At 42.5% G+C, this 15,848-nt stretch overlaps 2 protein-coding genes across 3 annotated transcripts in view; one reads left to right on the plus strand and one right to left on the minus strand.

The window, feature by feature from the left end:
• Nucleotides 1-3,303, minus strand: part of LOC112218412 (transmembrane protein 117) — a 60,752-nt gene extending 57,449 nt beyond the window's left edge. Inside the window, exons 1-2 of one of the 2 annotated variants that reach the window (XM_024379176.2) lie at nucleotides 2,880-3,303; nucleotides 1,125-1,431 (exon numbers count right to left, since the gene is read on the minus strand). In XM_024379176.2, the coding sequence (XP_024234944.2) occupies nucleotides 1,125-1,404 (280 nt within the window). In that variant the 5' untranslated portion in view covers nucleotides 1,405-1,431; nucleotides 2,880-3,303. Of the gene's footprint in view, nucleotides 1-1,124; nucleotides 1,432-1,589; nucleotides 2,069-2,879 lie in introns of those variants that run through there. The other variant, XM_042301439.1, reaches the window with a different exon arrangement.
• Nucleotides 3,304-4,123: 820 nt separating this feature from the next.
• Nucleotides 4,124-15,790, plus strand: LOC112218415 (twinfilin-1). Its single transcript, XM_024379182.2, has 9 exons — nucleotides 4,124-4,257; nucleotides 5,637-5,717; nucleotides 5,926-6,104; nucleotides 10,318-10,413; nucleotides 10,733-10,837; nucleotides 13,339-13,464; nucleotides 13,869-14,019; nucleotides 14,223-14,344; nucleotides 14,656-15,790. Exons 1-9 carry the CDS (start codon nucleotides 4,233-4,235, stop codon nucleotides 14,818-14,820), a joined length of 1,050 nt encoding a protein of 349 aa, XP_024234950.2. The 5' UTR covers nucleotides 4,124-4,232; the 3' UTR covers nucleotides 14,821-15,790.
• Nucleotides 15,791-15,848: the final 58 nt, after the last annotated feature.

The following is a 15,848-nucleotide window of genomic DNA, read 5'->3' on the forward strand; positions in this document are numbered from 1 at the left end:
TTCACTCCTGTCTCAGTGGACTAATCCATTGCGGAGGCCGCAGGGATGGCACACCAGTATCACCAGTAGTACATTTACTGTTAAATACCATCATTTCTCATCTACAATGTTTGTTTGGTTACGGTCATTTCTGTTAATGCATTCAATATATTATTACAGTCTTACCGTTGTCATTGTAGGTGTGGACACGTTGTTTGCAGAGCGCACAACCTAGGCTAAACCTAGGCTACACTTAAACATTTGTCAATTTATTCATTGTCTTTTGGTTGGAGTGCTCCTGTCAATGTTTAGTAAGGACACGCATAGAAGGGGGCCTAGTCTACCTGGCCTGCACGCAAATGTAGACCTATAAATGTACCCATTTGGGGATCTGATACCATTTCTGATTGTCATTACTCACCACCACTGTGGAGCTTCTCAAAGTCATTTTTTCTTCGCCTCAAACAGCAAGTAAACAAAGTCTGTTTTGCATCCATTGAGAATGACAATAGTTCCTCAAAGTAGCCTATTTGAAAAATATTTCCAGCTCTCTCTCTTTAGATAACGACTCAGCATGAAAAGGGGGGAAATGTCATGCTCTGATCCAGTGGAACCGTCATAAAAAAAAGGTCTACCTGATTACTTCTTATCCTTGCGCAAATAGTTTACGGAAACTCTGAGGGCCCAGAATATTTTATACAATGTTGGCAAAGGCAATAGAAGTGACTTTTAGATTTGTATAATATTCCTTTAGATATAATTTTGATTAACCACATGACATTGATTTCAAGATATGAAGACTTTATTATAAATCAAATGAAACTGTTCCACAAAAAATTTGCATATTACAAAATGTGCAATCATCAGTAGATGAACCAGATCAGTAGAAATAGTAGGATAACGTGGCACTCCAAATGGAAAAGGTTGCCGACAGCTGGTGTAGCCTATTACCGGCAACTTCAGGAGCTTAATGGCAGAATCAAACATAGGGTGTGTCTATATATGGAAAAATACACGTTTTCAAATTTCAACCAATCTGTTTGGTCGAAAGAACAGACAACTCTCAGTCGACCAAGATTTGTTTTTAGTCTGGGACAGCCCTAGTTTGTAGGGCTGCATTCTTCATTAAGGCGCGCATGACTTACCAAAGAGCCTGCGGTGGAATATGAACTTCCCGGCAAACATTCCGGTGACAATGGCCATCAGCCACGACATGACTTTCAGGACGCTCCATCCTCCACCAGGGTACTTGTTCACTATGAAGGAGAAGCAGTTCCCCACCACGATCATGTGAGCCTCCGTCTGGCTGTGGGAGACAGGGTCCTCGGCGAAGATGAGGAAGTTGCAGAAGGTGACGAGGTAGGCCACGAACAGACGGGACCATGGGTGCTGGAAATAATAGCGGAAGCAGGGATCTATATCCATCTTGAAGGACCCCAAGCCACAGTCCACCTGAAGAGGGAGAGAAGATCATTGCCTGAGTGAAATCCACAGTGGATTACAATGGAAACATTTCTGAGATTATAGAGGAAATAACAGATAAATCTGTCCAGATTGGTATTATTCTAAATTCAGACTACTCAGAATATTCTGTACTGTGATCATCATACCAAGAGCAGGACAGACAAGCAGTCCGTCATCCAGACTGAGATTATCTGAGAAAAATGTCAGGGAGAGGTCCTAACTCCCATCTATCAGTCTGCTCAACAGTGCAGCCTCAGAGCTTCGTCATGGTCGTCTACTCCTCAAAATGGTGTCCATTTGCATTTATTTTAGATTTCTCTTCTAATCCATTAATTTGCCAGGGATGCCTTTTGATTTCAGAGGTTCTCCAGAGACCCTTCCCTCAATCAATTAGATCATGTAAAAATACAGTGTCACAAAAGGAAGTCTCTTGGAGCTCACATTAAATGCTTAGTTGCACATCCCTCAGATTTAGCACCATCATGCTGATATTTTGGTTCCACTGCCGGGCAGCGCTTGGGTCAGTTCCCAGCAGGACAGTAAACCCTCTGTATTTATAAATCTGTCGCCTATTATTCATTCCAGGACTCCACCTCATCACTTACTCACCCACTAACCCACCCCTTGACTGCCTTGCCTTTTCCGGGCGCTCCCAAATCTGTCCTCTTCTGCCTCCGACCCGGTTTCCTCAAATATCCACACTGGGAATGTGTATGATCATGTAAGGCCCCAGATTAAGAGCAGTGTCAAACTGGGCTATGTGGATATTACATTTCACCAGCATCATGTTTGTCTTGCTGTAATGTGCTACCTTAGGTGCTGTTGGTGTTATATGGCTCAGCTCACAGTGGATGGTCTTTTAATCAGAAGAGGCAGAGTGAAGCATCCCTCTATCAATCATTAAGACTGAGATATGATTCATCATCTATGTGATGATGTAGATTGCTCACTGAATAAATCAAATAAATCCACACCCCTTCCTCGCAGCATGTTTTTCTTCTGGACCACCTTAAGAAATATGCTTGCTGCTGTGCTGACCAATAAGAAGGATGTACATAAAAAACTACAGGAAATTCAGTACACGAGATCCATAACTGAAGTGTCCCCTTCTCTCCCTCGTTCTAGCTATTTCTGGTTCTCATGTGAGCTCAATCATTAAGTCGATGAACACATGCATCTCCACATCGTCACAACAACAACGATGCTGTGGTGTGTCTGCTAATGTCACGGCAGATCTAGTCCATCTCAGATAACACTAGATCCCTATGCTTTAGCAACCCCGAATGGAATTATCTGATTACACAACTGAAACCTAACCCTTGCACAATAATGGTGTGCGCAAGCCATCTACATATAGATTTCATGAGAAAGCATCCCCTGTACTTTGATATGGATAGTCCACATGCACGCCACGCACACGTACGCCACGCACTTACCCGTTCCACGCTGCTTTGCGTTTCCCTCTCAATCGGTATTGTAAGGACGAGAAGCCCCGCTCGGCTCTCTCTCCTGCCTCATCAAGCCCTGCGAGCCGACAGCGGCGCTCTAATCGTCGTAACTACGAGAGGGGTAAACACGGCTGGCTCGGCTGTGGCGGGATTATCTATGCGACCTGTTGTTGCTAAAACAGAGGCACCCCCCAAATCCTCTGCCATTGTGCTGGCTGTCCATGCAGCGGCGGGGCAGGGCAGCGAGGCGCTGCTTTGTCAGCACTGGTCTCTGTCTGTGGTGATGACGCTGGAGAGGCGCCCTGTGGATATATGCTTCTATCCGAACGACGGGCGCAAACCATCAGTGCGTTGCAATGTAACAAACACATTGAGCTTCCACTGGTGGCAGGGTGATTTCCCTAATGCGATATTTATTTATTTCCTTATGAAATCTGTATTTATATCAGGAGGGGAGGGGATGAAATCAGCAGACAGGAAGCATTTGAAAAAAAGTATCGTGGTACTGTACCATTCCAGATGTTGTGTTAAGCAGGCTTTCACAGCTATGTCCTCACATCACCGAAAGAGGAAAAATATTTCCTAGGTTTACACTAGGACGCAACTTGAATTAATCAAAACATCATTTGCACAACAAAAGGCAAATATTTGCAATAGCCTATTGGAGTAAAACACAATTATATTGAATATTGCATCATGCTTTTTAATTCCAAAGGCAACTTTAGGCTAAACAATTGAAGCCATCTACATATTACAGTCCCCTGCCAAGGCTTTAGGATGAGATAACTGAGCCTACAAAAAAAATATGGAAATCACAGATGTGGGCCTGTAACAAAGTTCTTAGTCATTGCAATGTGTGATACATCTTCATATAGCCTACATCTAATTGAATTGAATGTAGCTTATAGTTAAAGTTATTGTCCACTGCCAAGAAATAGCCTACTGATACTGATTATAGGCCAAATGTGTAGACTCGTATCTACAGCTACTAGGATACAATGTAACAAATGTGACATGCCCCTCAAGCTAGACTGTGGCATATAGCCTATAAAATAACTAGCTCCTCCGTTCCAGAGTGTATAGAAAACGATCCGACTTCCTGAATCATGAGGTAAAAGTATCGTATATATATATATATATATATATGTTTGTTTTGTTGTCATTTGAATAATGCAGGAACGTAATAAATAAATTCGTGTGTTTTAAGTCTTATCGTGACATGTTGAACCACGTGACCATGCTGATGATGACGACATATGAAGTTACTTTAGTCAGCTTCCTACTTCCTTACCCTGGCTTGGTTCTCTCCTTCATCTTCCTTTCTTACGATAAAAAGACAAAATGTCCCACCAAACGGGCATACAGGGTACCTATTTCAGTTACATTCTGTTGTTGCTTTCTTGGCATGTTTGAACTGTATATATCTCAATTGAAAATCTGTTTTTAATCGATGTTAGAGCAAGCTCATTTGAAGTGCGGATTCCTGTAAGTAGCGACTGTAGCTAGCCAGTTAACGTAAGCGAGCTATCTGTGATTATTGATTTGATTCTCTGCTAAGAAGTAGCAGCAGTAGCAATATGTCCAAAAACAATGGCCAGCCATATCTGCTCCAGCCTCTGCTCAAGCGAAAAATAAACATGTTTTTCAAGCTGGTCATTTTGGGTCGGGCAACGCCTTCATTGAAACAGTTGGCGTTCAAATGTAAAATGGTCCAGACAGCCGCAACCTGAACCTATCAGACGCACTTTCACATAGAAAATGAGCTCACTCACAGCCTACACCAAATTATCTGAATGCTTTCAACCCAATGAAAGATGCTTTTGGTCATGTAGTGCATGTGGACACCTGCTCATCACACATCTGATTCCAAAATCATGGGCATTAATATGGAGTTGTTCTCCCCTTTGCTGCTATAACAGCCTCCACTCTTCTGGGAAGGCTTTACACTAGATGATGGAACATTGCTGCTGGGACTTGCTTCCATTCAGCCACAAGTATTACTGATGTTGGGCAATTAGGCCTGGCTGGCAGTTGGCATTCCATTTCATCCCAAAGGTGACAGAGGACCTTTTCTGTGAGCTTGTGTGGCCTACCTATTCACGGCTGAGCTGTTGTTGCTCCTAGATGTTTCCACTTCACAATAACAGCAGACATTTGACGAACATCCTATGACGGTGCCACGTTGAAATTCACTGAGCTCTTCAGTAAAGCCTTTCTACTGCAAATGTTTGTCTATGGAGATTGCATGGCAGGGTTCTCGATTTTATACATCTGTCAGCAATGGGTGTGGCTGAAACAGCCCAATCCACTAATTTGAAGGGGTGTCCACATACTTTTGTATATATAGTGTATCAATATTTGTTCATTTTCATTTGCACAGGTATTGAATTATTTATGCAAGTGATAGGCTACTTAAACAGGTAACGTTAGATGGTGTTGTATGTGACGTTAATGTAGTTTTCACAACATGGGTGCCTGAGGATCCTATTCACAAAACAGGTGTATATGGTAACCTTGACCATGTCCATCTAAATATTAGTGATGTGATCCAGTCTGTGATCGGCTTAACTCTTTGGGGAAGGAGATTGCTTTTAAGGTCGAATGCATTCATCCTACGTTGCATCCTATGTTCGCTGTATGGTCTTATGTGAGGGATAGGCCAGTACTAGGATGGTGTCCTAGATTTCAGTAGAGGCTTCTTCCCATAATGCAAGAAACAAACTCACTTAACATCTGTTTTTCCAGCTGGTAACGATGTGAAGGATGTCTTTGCCAGTGCAAGGAGTGGAAACCAATATCGACTCCTAAAGATTGTGATTGAGGATGGTAAAGAAGTGTTTATTTTTCCACCAATTTGATCATAAATAAACAGATCTAAAGTTTGCCACGAAGGTTGTTTCTTTCAAGGGTAGGCCTATATTTCAGAATTTTTAGAAGAAAAAACAGTTACCATGATTTAGGAAAGCCCAACAGATTTAATACACCAATATTACGTTTTCACTTTGAATGCGCAACTACTGAATTTGTGTTGCAGAGCAACTTGCTTTGGGCGTGACCAGGCAAGCATCAAAGACATGGGACCAAGAGTACGACTCGTTAGTCCTGCCTCTACTAGAGGACCACCTGCCATCTTATATCCTGTACCGACTGGACTCCTCCAACAACCAGGGCTACGAGTGGATCTTCCTGGCCTGGTCACCTGACCATTCTCCTGTAAGCAACTCACCTGACACAGAGACGTCAACTTCCCTGTTAACATAAGTTCCCTCTGCAAATTATGTGGCACAGTTGTGTCAATGACACAGGTCTCCCTTTACATGCTCACAGTGACAACGCAGCCTCTCAGCAGATTTATTTTGTGTAGAATAGCTTACTTATAAAAATATATATTATTTGTCACATGCTTCATAAACAACAGGTGTAGACTAACAGTGAATAGTTATGTATGGGCCCTTCCCAACAATGCAGAGAGATAGAAAATAATTTTTTTAAAGTAATAATTAACAATAACTTGGCTATATACACGGGGTACCAGTACAGAGTCGAGGTAATTGAGGTAGATATGTGCATATAACTAGGAATAAAATGACTAGGCAACAGGATGGATAATAAACATTAGCAGCAGCGTATGTGATGAGTAAAACAAGTTGGTGCAAAAAGGGTTAATGATGATAGCCCGGGTAGCTATTTGAACTATTTTACTAACTATTTAGCAGTCATTGCTTGGGAGTAGGACCTGTTCAGTGTCCTGTTGGTTCCAGTCTTGGTGTATTGGTACTGCTTGCCGTGCGGTAGCAGAGAGAACCGTCTATGACTTGGGTGGCTGGAGTCTTTGACAATTTGTAGGGCCTTCCTCTGACACCGCCTGGTATAGAGGTCCTAGATGGCAGAGAGCTTGGCCCCAGTAATGTACTGGGATGTACGCACTACCCTCTGTAGTGCCTTGCGGATGCAACCAGTCAGCATACTCTCGATGGTGCAGCTGTGTAACATTTTCTGAGGACCTATTCCTGTGGGGGAATAGGCATTGTCGTGCCCGTTTCACGACTGTCTTGGTGTGTTTAGGACCATGACAGTTCGTTGGTGACATCAAGGAACTTGAAACTCTCAACCTGCTCAACTACAGCCCCGTCGATGAGAATGGGGGTGTGCTTGGCCCTCCCTTACCTGTAGTCCACGATCACTGCTTTGTCTTGATCACATTGAGGGAGAGGTTGTTATCCTGGCACCACACGGCCAGGTCTCTGACCTCCCTATAGGCTATCTCGTTGTCGGTTATCAGCCCTACCACTGTTATTTGCTTAACAAACCTAATGATGGTGTTGGAGTCATGCTTGGCCATGCAGTCATGGGTGAACGAGGAGTACAGGAGGGAACTGAGCACGCACCCCTGAGGGGCCCCCGTCTTAAAGATCAGCATGGCAGATTTGGTTTTGCCTACCCTTACCACCTGGGGGCGGCCTGTCAGGAAGTCCAGGATCCAGTTGCAGAGGGAGGTGTTTAGTCCCAGGTTCCTTAGCTTAGTGATGAGATTTGTGGGCACTATGGTGTTGAATGCTGAGCTGTAGTTAATGAATAGCGTTCTCATGTAGGTGTTCCTTTTGTCCAGGTGGGAAAGGGCAGTGTGGCGTGCATTGGAGATTGTGTCATCTGTGGATCTGTTGGGGTGGTATGCAAAATGGAGTGAGTCTAGGGTTTCTGGGATAAAGGTGTTGTGAGCCATGACCAGCCTTTCAAAGCACTTCATGACTGCAGACGTGAGTTTTACGGGTCGGTAATAATTTAGGCAGGTTATCTTAGTGTCCTTGGTCTGCTTCAAACATGTAGGTATTACAGACTTGGTCAGGGACAGGTTGAAAATGTCAGTAAAGACGCTTGCCAGTTGGTCAGCGCATGCTCGGACTACACGTCCCTGTAATCCTTCTGGCACCTCCTTAATGCACTTATTAATGAAGCCGGTGACTGACGTGGTGAACTCAGTGCATCGGATGAATCAGGAACATATTTGAGTCTGCTAGCGAAACAGTAGCTTAGCATATGCTTCATTTGACCACTTCCTTATTGGTCGTGTCATCGGTATTTCCTGTCGGGAGTTAGGATATAGTTGTGGTTAGATTTTCCAAATGGACGGCGAGGGAGAGCTTTGTATGCGTTTCTGTGTGTGGATTAAAGATGATTTAGAGTTTTTTCACCTCTAGTTGCACAGGTGACATGCTGGATTTCAGTTTCCTGCATTAAAATCTCTGGCCATTAGGAGCGCCGCCTCTGGATGAGCATTTTCTTGTTTGCTTATGGCCCTATACAGCTCGTTGAGTGCGGTATTAGTTTCCCGGCCTCGGTTTGTGGCGGTAAATTCTTAGTAAAAAGTATGGTCTACAGTTTATCATGAGGTGTTCTAACTCAGGCGAGCATAACCTTGAGACTTCCTTATTATATTATATTATATTACAGCTGTTGTCATGAAAGAGACACGCACGTCCCCTTTGAGCTTACCCGACACTGCCGTTTTATCCTGCCGATGCATAGTAAAACCAGCTAGACCTATGTTATCCATGTCACTGTTCAGCCACGACTCAAAGAAACATAGGATATTACATTAGGTCCCGTCGATAGGATAGTCTCGTCCAGTTTGTTCTCCAGTGATTGTACGTTTGCCAATAGAACCGAGGGTAGAGGCGGTTTATCTACTCGCCAACGTAGTTTTGTCACGGTGCCGTCTCCTCTTCCGAGTCTCGGGGATTAGGGTCTGGACCGGAGTGAGCAGTATGTCCTGTGTCGCTGACTCATTGTGAGTAGAAAACTTCAATCAAATTGAGGTTAGTGATCGCTGTTCTGATGTCCAGAAGTTATTTTTGGTCATAGGAAATGGTGGTTAAAATCAGCTATAAAATGTTTTTTTAAACCACACAAAATAGCATAATTGGTCATTCCAGCCATTAGTGCTCAACTATTTGTTAGCCTATGTGTAGTTTAGCTGTAGTGTAGTGCAAATGGGACATTTTAGCTTTTGGCCTGCTCTTTATGCAGGTAACATCACAACTGTTGCAAATTGATGTAATGACTTGGTTCTCATTCTCAGAGTAATAAACTCAACGGACACTTTGAAAGCGTCTTCCTAGACGGTCAATACAGCTGCATTCAATTAGTTGCACACACTATATACCTTCCTCCTATAACCATTCACTTCTGGTGTAAACCCTCTAAACCTCAGCACTCCCTTCGTGACATGAATAAGTATATTTCATATTCTCAGAACCCAACAACAGAGAATGAAAGAAATTGAGCTCTACCTGATTGAATGAAGTGGTTCAATTAAGACTGAGGAATGTTGCATGGACAGGAGGATAAATGCTGTGGTAGAGAGAGTGTATAGACTAGCATAGCATCCTATTCTAACAGACCGGGCAGGGCTCGACATTCCTACCCACTATCCGGAGGCGGCGTGCCACGGGTCCAGGCATGTCTGGAAATCTGCAGAGGTTTCAAAACACACACAGCACATGTTCTAAGACTGGAACATCCCAAATGGGCTGTGTTCATCTGGTGCTGATCCAGGCACAGTTAGCTATCCCATGGAAAAAGAATGGAAGCATGTGTTGAGTTAGCAAGAAAATAATAAAGAATCGTGTTTGAACAACAAGAGTAAAATCACTGCAATTCATTGATGAAATAGAAAGGGGATGGAATAGATCAAATCAAATCAAATTTATTTATATAGCCCTTCGTACATCAGCTGATATCTCAAAGTGCTGTACAGAAACCCAGCCTAAAACCCCAAACAGCAAGCAATGCAGGTGTAGAAGCACGGTGGCTAGGAAAAACTCCCTAGAAAGGCCAAAACCTAGGAAGAAACCTAGAGAGGAACCAGGCTATGTGGGGTGGCCAGTCCTCTTCTGGCTGTGCCGGGTGGAGATTATAACAGAACATGGCCAAGATGTTCATAAATGACCAGCATGGTCGAATAATAATAAGGCAGAACAGTTGAAACTGGAGCAGCAGCACAGTCAGGTGGAAGTTGAAACTGGAGCAGCAGCATGGCCAGGTGGACTGGGGACAGCAAGGAGTCATCATGTCAGGTAGTCCTGGGGCATGGTCCTAGGGCTCAGGTCAGTTGAAACTGGAACAGCAGCATGGCCAGGTGGACTGGGGACAGCAAGGAGTCATCATGTCAGGTAGTCCTGGAGCTCAGGTCCTAGGGCTCAGGTCCTCCGAGAGAGAGAAAGAAAGAGAGAAGGAGAGAATTAGAGAACGCACACTTAGATTCACACAGGACACCGAATAGGACAGGAGAAGTACTCCAGATATAACAAACTGACCCCAGCCCCCTGACACATAAACTACTGCAGCATAAATACTGATGCATGTTAAGAGGCTGCTTTTCCAGTACCCCTTGGTGTTGTTCGCTAACACATTCTATTTCAAACAGGTGCGACATAAGATGTTATACGCTGCTACCAGGGCCACAGTGAAGAAAGAATTTGGCGGAGGACTAATCAAAGATGAGCTCTTCGGCACCACAAAGGTTGGTTAGATTATCTGTGTGAGATTGGCTTGTGAAATCCTCTTACTCCGAGGAGCTGATTTGCCGTCTGCTTTGCCATTCAACAGTTATTGTAATCGGAGGTGTCCTTTTTTTTTCCCCTGCTCAAGCGGGGGCATAAACATTGAAGAACGTTCCAGTGTGAGATTGCTTTAAAAAGCTTGTCAGTAATTTGGCATTCACATTATCACACATATATAAGATGGAGGGTTGAGTATTGTTAAATATGTATTGTACATGAATAGTAGTTGTGTATGTAGATGGCTAACTGGTATGTGGTCCACTCTCCCCGCTCCCCCAGGAGGATATGTCTTTGAGGGGCTACAAGAAGTACCTGGTGGCCGAGGCAGCACCGCTACCACTCACTGCTGCCGAGGAGGAACTGAGGCGGATCAAACTCAGTGAGGTACGCGCACACACTCACACAGAGAGAACAGTATTCACACTTCCTGTGATGTTTAAAAGTAATTCTGTGTAAAAGTTGTTTTGTTGGTTTAAAGTGTTAAATGGGTGTGGATTCAAACATTTTCTTTCAACTAAGACATTGTAGGCAAACCTGCCTTAATATGGAAGGAAGTTAAAACTTATGAAATGAGTGGTTCTGACCACTCAGGACAATTCACAGACAGAGCCCCTGCACAATAAACCCATAGCATCTGCTTTTCATTGTGTTCAATCCAAAAGACACCGTGTTGAATATTAATGACGGCTGGTGATACCCCTCCCTTCCCGTAGACCACAATGTCAGCAATACAGCGGTGCATAATGCCGACCTGGCGCGAAGAGTCACTGGAAAGGTGCTGATGCGTTGGAACTGCAGGATGTTGGCAGATATGACTATTAGTCCCGTATGGGTCGAGACTCAGGTTTATAAATGGGTTGTTTTTGACAGAAATGTCATGATGCATTGTAAGCATAGATGTTGTCTCACTGAAGCACAGGTCTTGCACTAAAATGTCATTCGTCAGCCTATATGAGGGGCCACCCTTGAATGTTGATGATGAATGATCATTCAATACTTTGTATTGATTCTGCATGGGAGAGCACTTGGTCAAGGTCACACCACTGTGCCTGTGCTTGGCCCCACTGATAAGATTGGGGGTTACACTGCTATGTGATAGCCCGATGCTTTTACTTGCCACTAATGATGACGATGCTAGTTAAGTGCGCTTTTGTCTGGTGTTTCGATTATAAAATGTGATTAACCAAAAATAAGTAACACATAGTAACCTGTGCGTCTATTCTGAAAAGCTCGGCCTCAACTCAAACCACGGCGAGTGTTCTTTAAAGAGGAAACAACATTATTGCTGTGCAGAGTTCACCCTGTCTGTCACAAGACTTGTCTCCAACTCCATAAAAGGAATTAGTCTGATAAGCAGTCCGTCACGCTCCTAAATACAGCCAGTAAAAAGCTAGAAGGGAGAAAACAGGAAGTAAGGGTAGTATTTCTCCCAGTTGTTGAAGGAAGATAATACCAACATTAATCTGTGTGGGAGGAAAGTGGCTTTGAAATGTGCCTGGAGAGCGAGAGAGAGACTGCCTTGACTAAGTAGTTGGATAAAACCCACAATCCTTTTGGTACATGAGGTGGGTGCACCGCATGTGCTGCTCAATCATGTGTATACAACTGACAGCTGTTCATTCAAAGAGAACAAACAGAGCACTAAAAATAGAGGCCATCCATCAGTATAATCCATTTCCAGTCTTTCAGGTGATTTAGAGGAAGTGCCTCATCCCTCCAGTCTCTCCCGCCCAGATATAGAAATATCAGACACATGAGTCATTATCCCCGATGTGGAGAATTTGAGAGGGGATGTATGTTCTATATTATTTTTGCCTGGTATTTGCTTGATATTAATTTTAAGGTGGCCTCATCTTCCTTAGGAAAGAGATCTTATGATCACTAAGGGACTTCCTTAAATAATAATATTGATTGAACCACTTGCGCTACCACTAGTGGGCTGCGTGTTGACTATGGTAAAGGTAAAGTTGTTTTAGTTTTTTCAGTCAATTTCGTGCTGTCTTCACAAGTGTGGTGAATTTTCTAAACTCTTAGTACAGTGTTTGAAGACGTCTTTCACCACATAACCATTGATCCAAAATATAAGTTTACCGGGAAATGCCATGAACATTGATTTAATCACCAAAATATAAGTTTACCGGGAAATGCCATGAACATTGATTTAATCACCAAAATATAAGTTTACCGGGAAATGCCATGAACATTGATTTAATCACCAAAATATAAGTTTACCGGGAAATACCATGAACATTGATTTAATCACCAAAATATAAGTTTACCGGGAAATACCATGAACATTGATTTAATCACCAAAACACAACATCTTCTGAATGTGTTTGTGTTGTTTTCAACCAGTTAATCCAATATCAAAAGAAGCAAGATCCAGTGAGCACCATAATTCATTGGACAGTGACCATCTCAGATTTTTAAAATTAGCTTTGAAGTCAAATCTGTCTAGTCATCATTATAATAGTTCAGTATATATCATACTTTGTTTCTACTTCACAGACATTTTCATGATTTAGTTCTCAAAATCTGTAGTAGACCAGTTTAAAATCTATAGTAGTCAGATTAAGTAATAGTAAAACGAATTTTAACAAATGCGAAGAGAATCATGTCAATAGTGAGCATTGCATTGTGAAAGGCAATTACTTTATATGAACAAGAATTGCGATGTGAAACATGTTTATAGATAACACTGGTTTTAAGTTGTGTGAAAAAGTGACTGATTTTGTGTGTTGTACTTAGTCAATTGAAAATGTGCGTAGAGTTTTGAAACTACTTTTTTTTGATCGTCTTGTTTTGAGTTTTGTACTAAGAGTTGTGAAAATTGCAGCAAAGCAATTGAACAGAACTGTAAAGTTTTCTCTGTGCTGTGTGTTCAGGTGCAGACTGACATCAGTGTGGACACCAAGCAGCAGACACTGCAGGGAGTGGCCTTCCCCATACATGGAGACGCTGTCGAGGCGCTCGAAAGATTCAAGGACAAACGAGTCAACTACGTACAACTTGTAAGTCCTTCTTCCCCCTCTGTTTTCCAGGTGAGTCCGTTGAGAACAAGTTCTGTTCCTTCTTTATACTCAGGATTCCCTTCAGAATGACCAAGGAATTTTGGAGTCGGGAGTTTTATTGAACGGTACAATGTGGTTCTCTTTTTGACCAAAGCGTCATTGTCAACTCTCCTCATTGAAATTCAAGGGCTGGTGTCACAAGATCAGATTTGGGGACAAAGGCATAATTGTGACACTTTGAGCTGGCACTGCCTGGTCCTCGCTCCTCTTTCTCTAAAGTCATAATGAGCAGGTTATCAAAAGAGCTATTCGATAAATCACACAAAACTGAAATGACACTTTTATTAGAGGGCAATTTTCCAACTGTCATATCTGGTTAATTCATAATGGTTTCATTTCAATAGGAAATCGACTTTCCCAACGAGCTCATTAGGTTGTCTAACACTGAACCGACCGAGGTGAAAGATCTGCCCAAGAGGATCCCCACTGAGTCGGCACGCTATCACTTCTTCCGCTACAAACATTCCCACGAGGGAGACTACCTGGAGTCCACTGGTAAAAAAAATGTTTTCAATGTTACGTCATTTCTTTTCACAGAGAAACACAACAGAATTGTAAGCAACTTAACACACCCAAGCGGTCATGACTTAAATCTTTCATATTTCACTGAAGTTAATCTTTTTATTTTTATATTTCACAAAGTTCTATATCTCTTGATTGTGATGGGACATCTTCCATTGTTGTTTTCTCTTCTGCAGTGTTCATTTATTCCATGCCGGGGTACAAGTGTAGCATCAAAGAGAGGATGCTCTATTCTAGCTGTAAAAATCCCCTGGTGGACTTGGTTGAAAATAACATGCAAATTGACATTTTGAAGAAGGTAAGGACCAAAAGGCCAAGCTATTTTATTAGAATTGTAACACAACCAATACAAAGTGTTGTTAGTAACATTTAAGTGTTCTCTGTGTTTATTTGGAGAGGGTCTTTCTTAGGGTTCAGGAAAGTATCAGTAGGTTCAGGTTTTTTGGGATAATTACATTTAAATTCATGAAGTATATTGACACTCCTATTCCAACTTTCCTCAGTGTTTCAATTTGGAATTTGAATTTCAGTTTACTTCCTGAATTGACTTCAACCCTGGTTTTGTTAACAGTCCAACTCGGCACTATTCATGTGTTTGACTGTCCACAGCTGGAGATTGACAATGGGGATGAGCTGACTGGTGACTTCCTGTATGAGGAGGTCCATCCCAAGCAGCATGCACACAAGCAGGCCTTCGCCAAGCCCAAGGGACCTGCCGGGAAGAGGGGCGGACACCGCATCACCAGACCACCTGGAGATGGAGAAGAGAACTAAACGAACATCACCCCCCCCACACACATACACATGCTCCATAATGGAACATTCCAAGTGATCATGGAGGGAAAGCTTATTTGACACAACCTTAAAGCCCATCCAGAGACTGAACTATGCACGCCAAAGGACAACTTAGCTGAGACACACACTTGAGAATATCCGTTTGTAGCCTGTCAAATTGAAGGTTCTATGAGGGCGTAACTGCATTCATTCGCAAAGTATTTTACTGAGCTATTCAGAGGTTAGAACAAGTTGACTAGGAAAGGTTTTTGCACTGTTGTTGCTGAGACAAAAATATGCTAGTGCAACTAATGTGAATTTGTGCCAATGTGACGAACCCTCCATGAGTTGTTCACATGCTTGCATTCCTCTTACAGTAGGTCAATTTGTTATGCGTTTCCTGTCCCTGAAGTTGAGACAAACGTCTCCATCGCTATGTGTGCACAGCTATGAAGAGGTCTAACCCCCCCCCCCAAAAAAAATATCATATTTGTTCACATCATTCTTCATTTTAATAGTGGTTTATTTTTTATATTGGAAATTCTTTTTGATATAATTGTGGTTTACATAAAACACATCTGCTGTGAAATGTACTTTTCTATGCAAGTGCTGTACATACATGTGATTTAAAGGCCTTGTCTGTACTGATCATCTATCTAGTGTCAACGAGGGTCAAGTGACAGAGACAACAGGGGCTTCCAGTATTTCACATTATTGATGCATCTCAGATTACTCCTTCAGAGGAAGCTAAGTTGCATATTGTGTGCATGCAAGGTGAGAGTCCCAGAGACTGGGATGGGGATATCAAATGGAATTTGTTTCTGCCACAGTCACTTGTCTACTGATTATTGTAAGGCAAACCACTAGTTTAACACATATTTGGACAAGGGAATACCTTCTCATGAGAAGTGTCATGTTTGGTCTTAAGTTGTTAATTTTTAAAAAGGAAAATAAAAATATTGAAATCATACATACTGAATGGCCTATATTTATTTTTAAAATTACATCTACTTGTCCAATGATATACT

This window comes from Oncorhynchus tshawytscha, linkage group LG19, assembly GCF_018296145.1.
Source record: "Oncorhynchus tshawytscha isolate Ot180627B linkage group LG19, Otsh_v2.0, whole genome shotgun sequence".
Lineage (NCBI taxonomy): Eukaryota > Metazoa > Chordata > Actinopteri > Salmoniformes > Salmonidae > Oncorhynchus > Oncorhynchus tshawytscha.

Coding starts and splice junctions, on each gene's coding strand:
- LOC112218415 (XM_024379182.2), top strand. CDS start 4,233: ATGTCCCACCAAACGGGCATACAGG. Junction 10,838..13,338: donor GGCGGATCAAACTCAGTGAG/GTACGCGCACAC, acceptor CTGTGTGTTCAG/GTGCAGACTGACATCAGTGT. Junction 14,020..14,222: donor AGACTACCTGGAGTCCACTG/GTAAAAAAAATG, acceptor TCTCTTCTGCAG/TGTTCATTTATTCCATGCCG.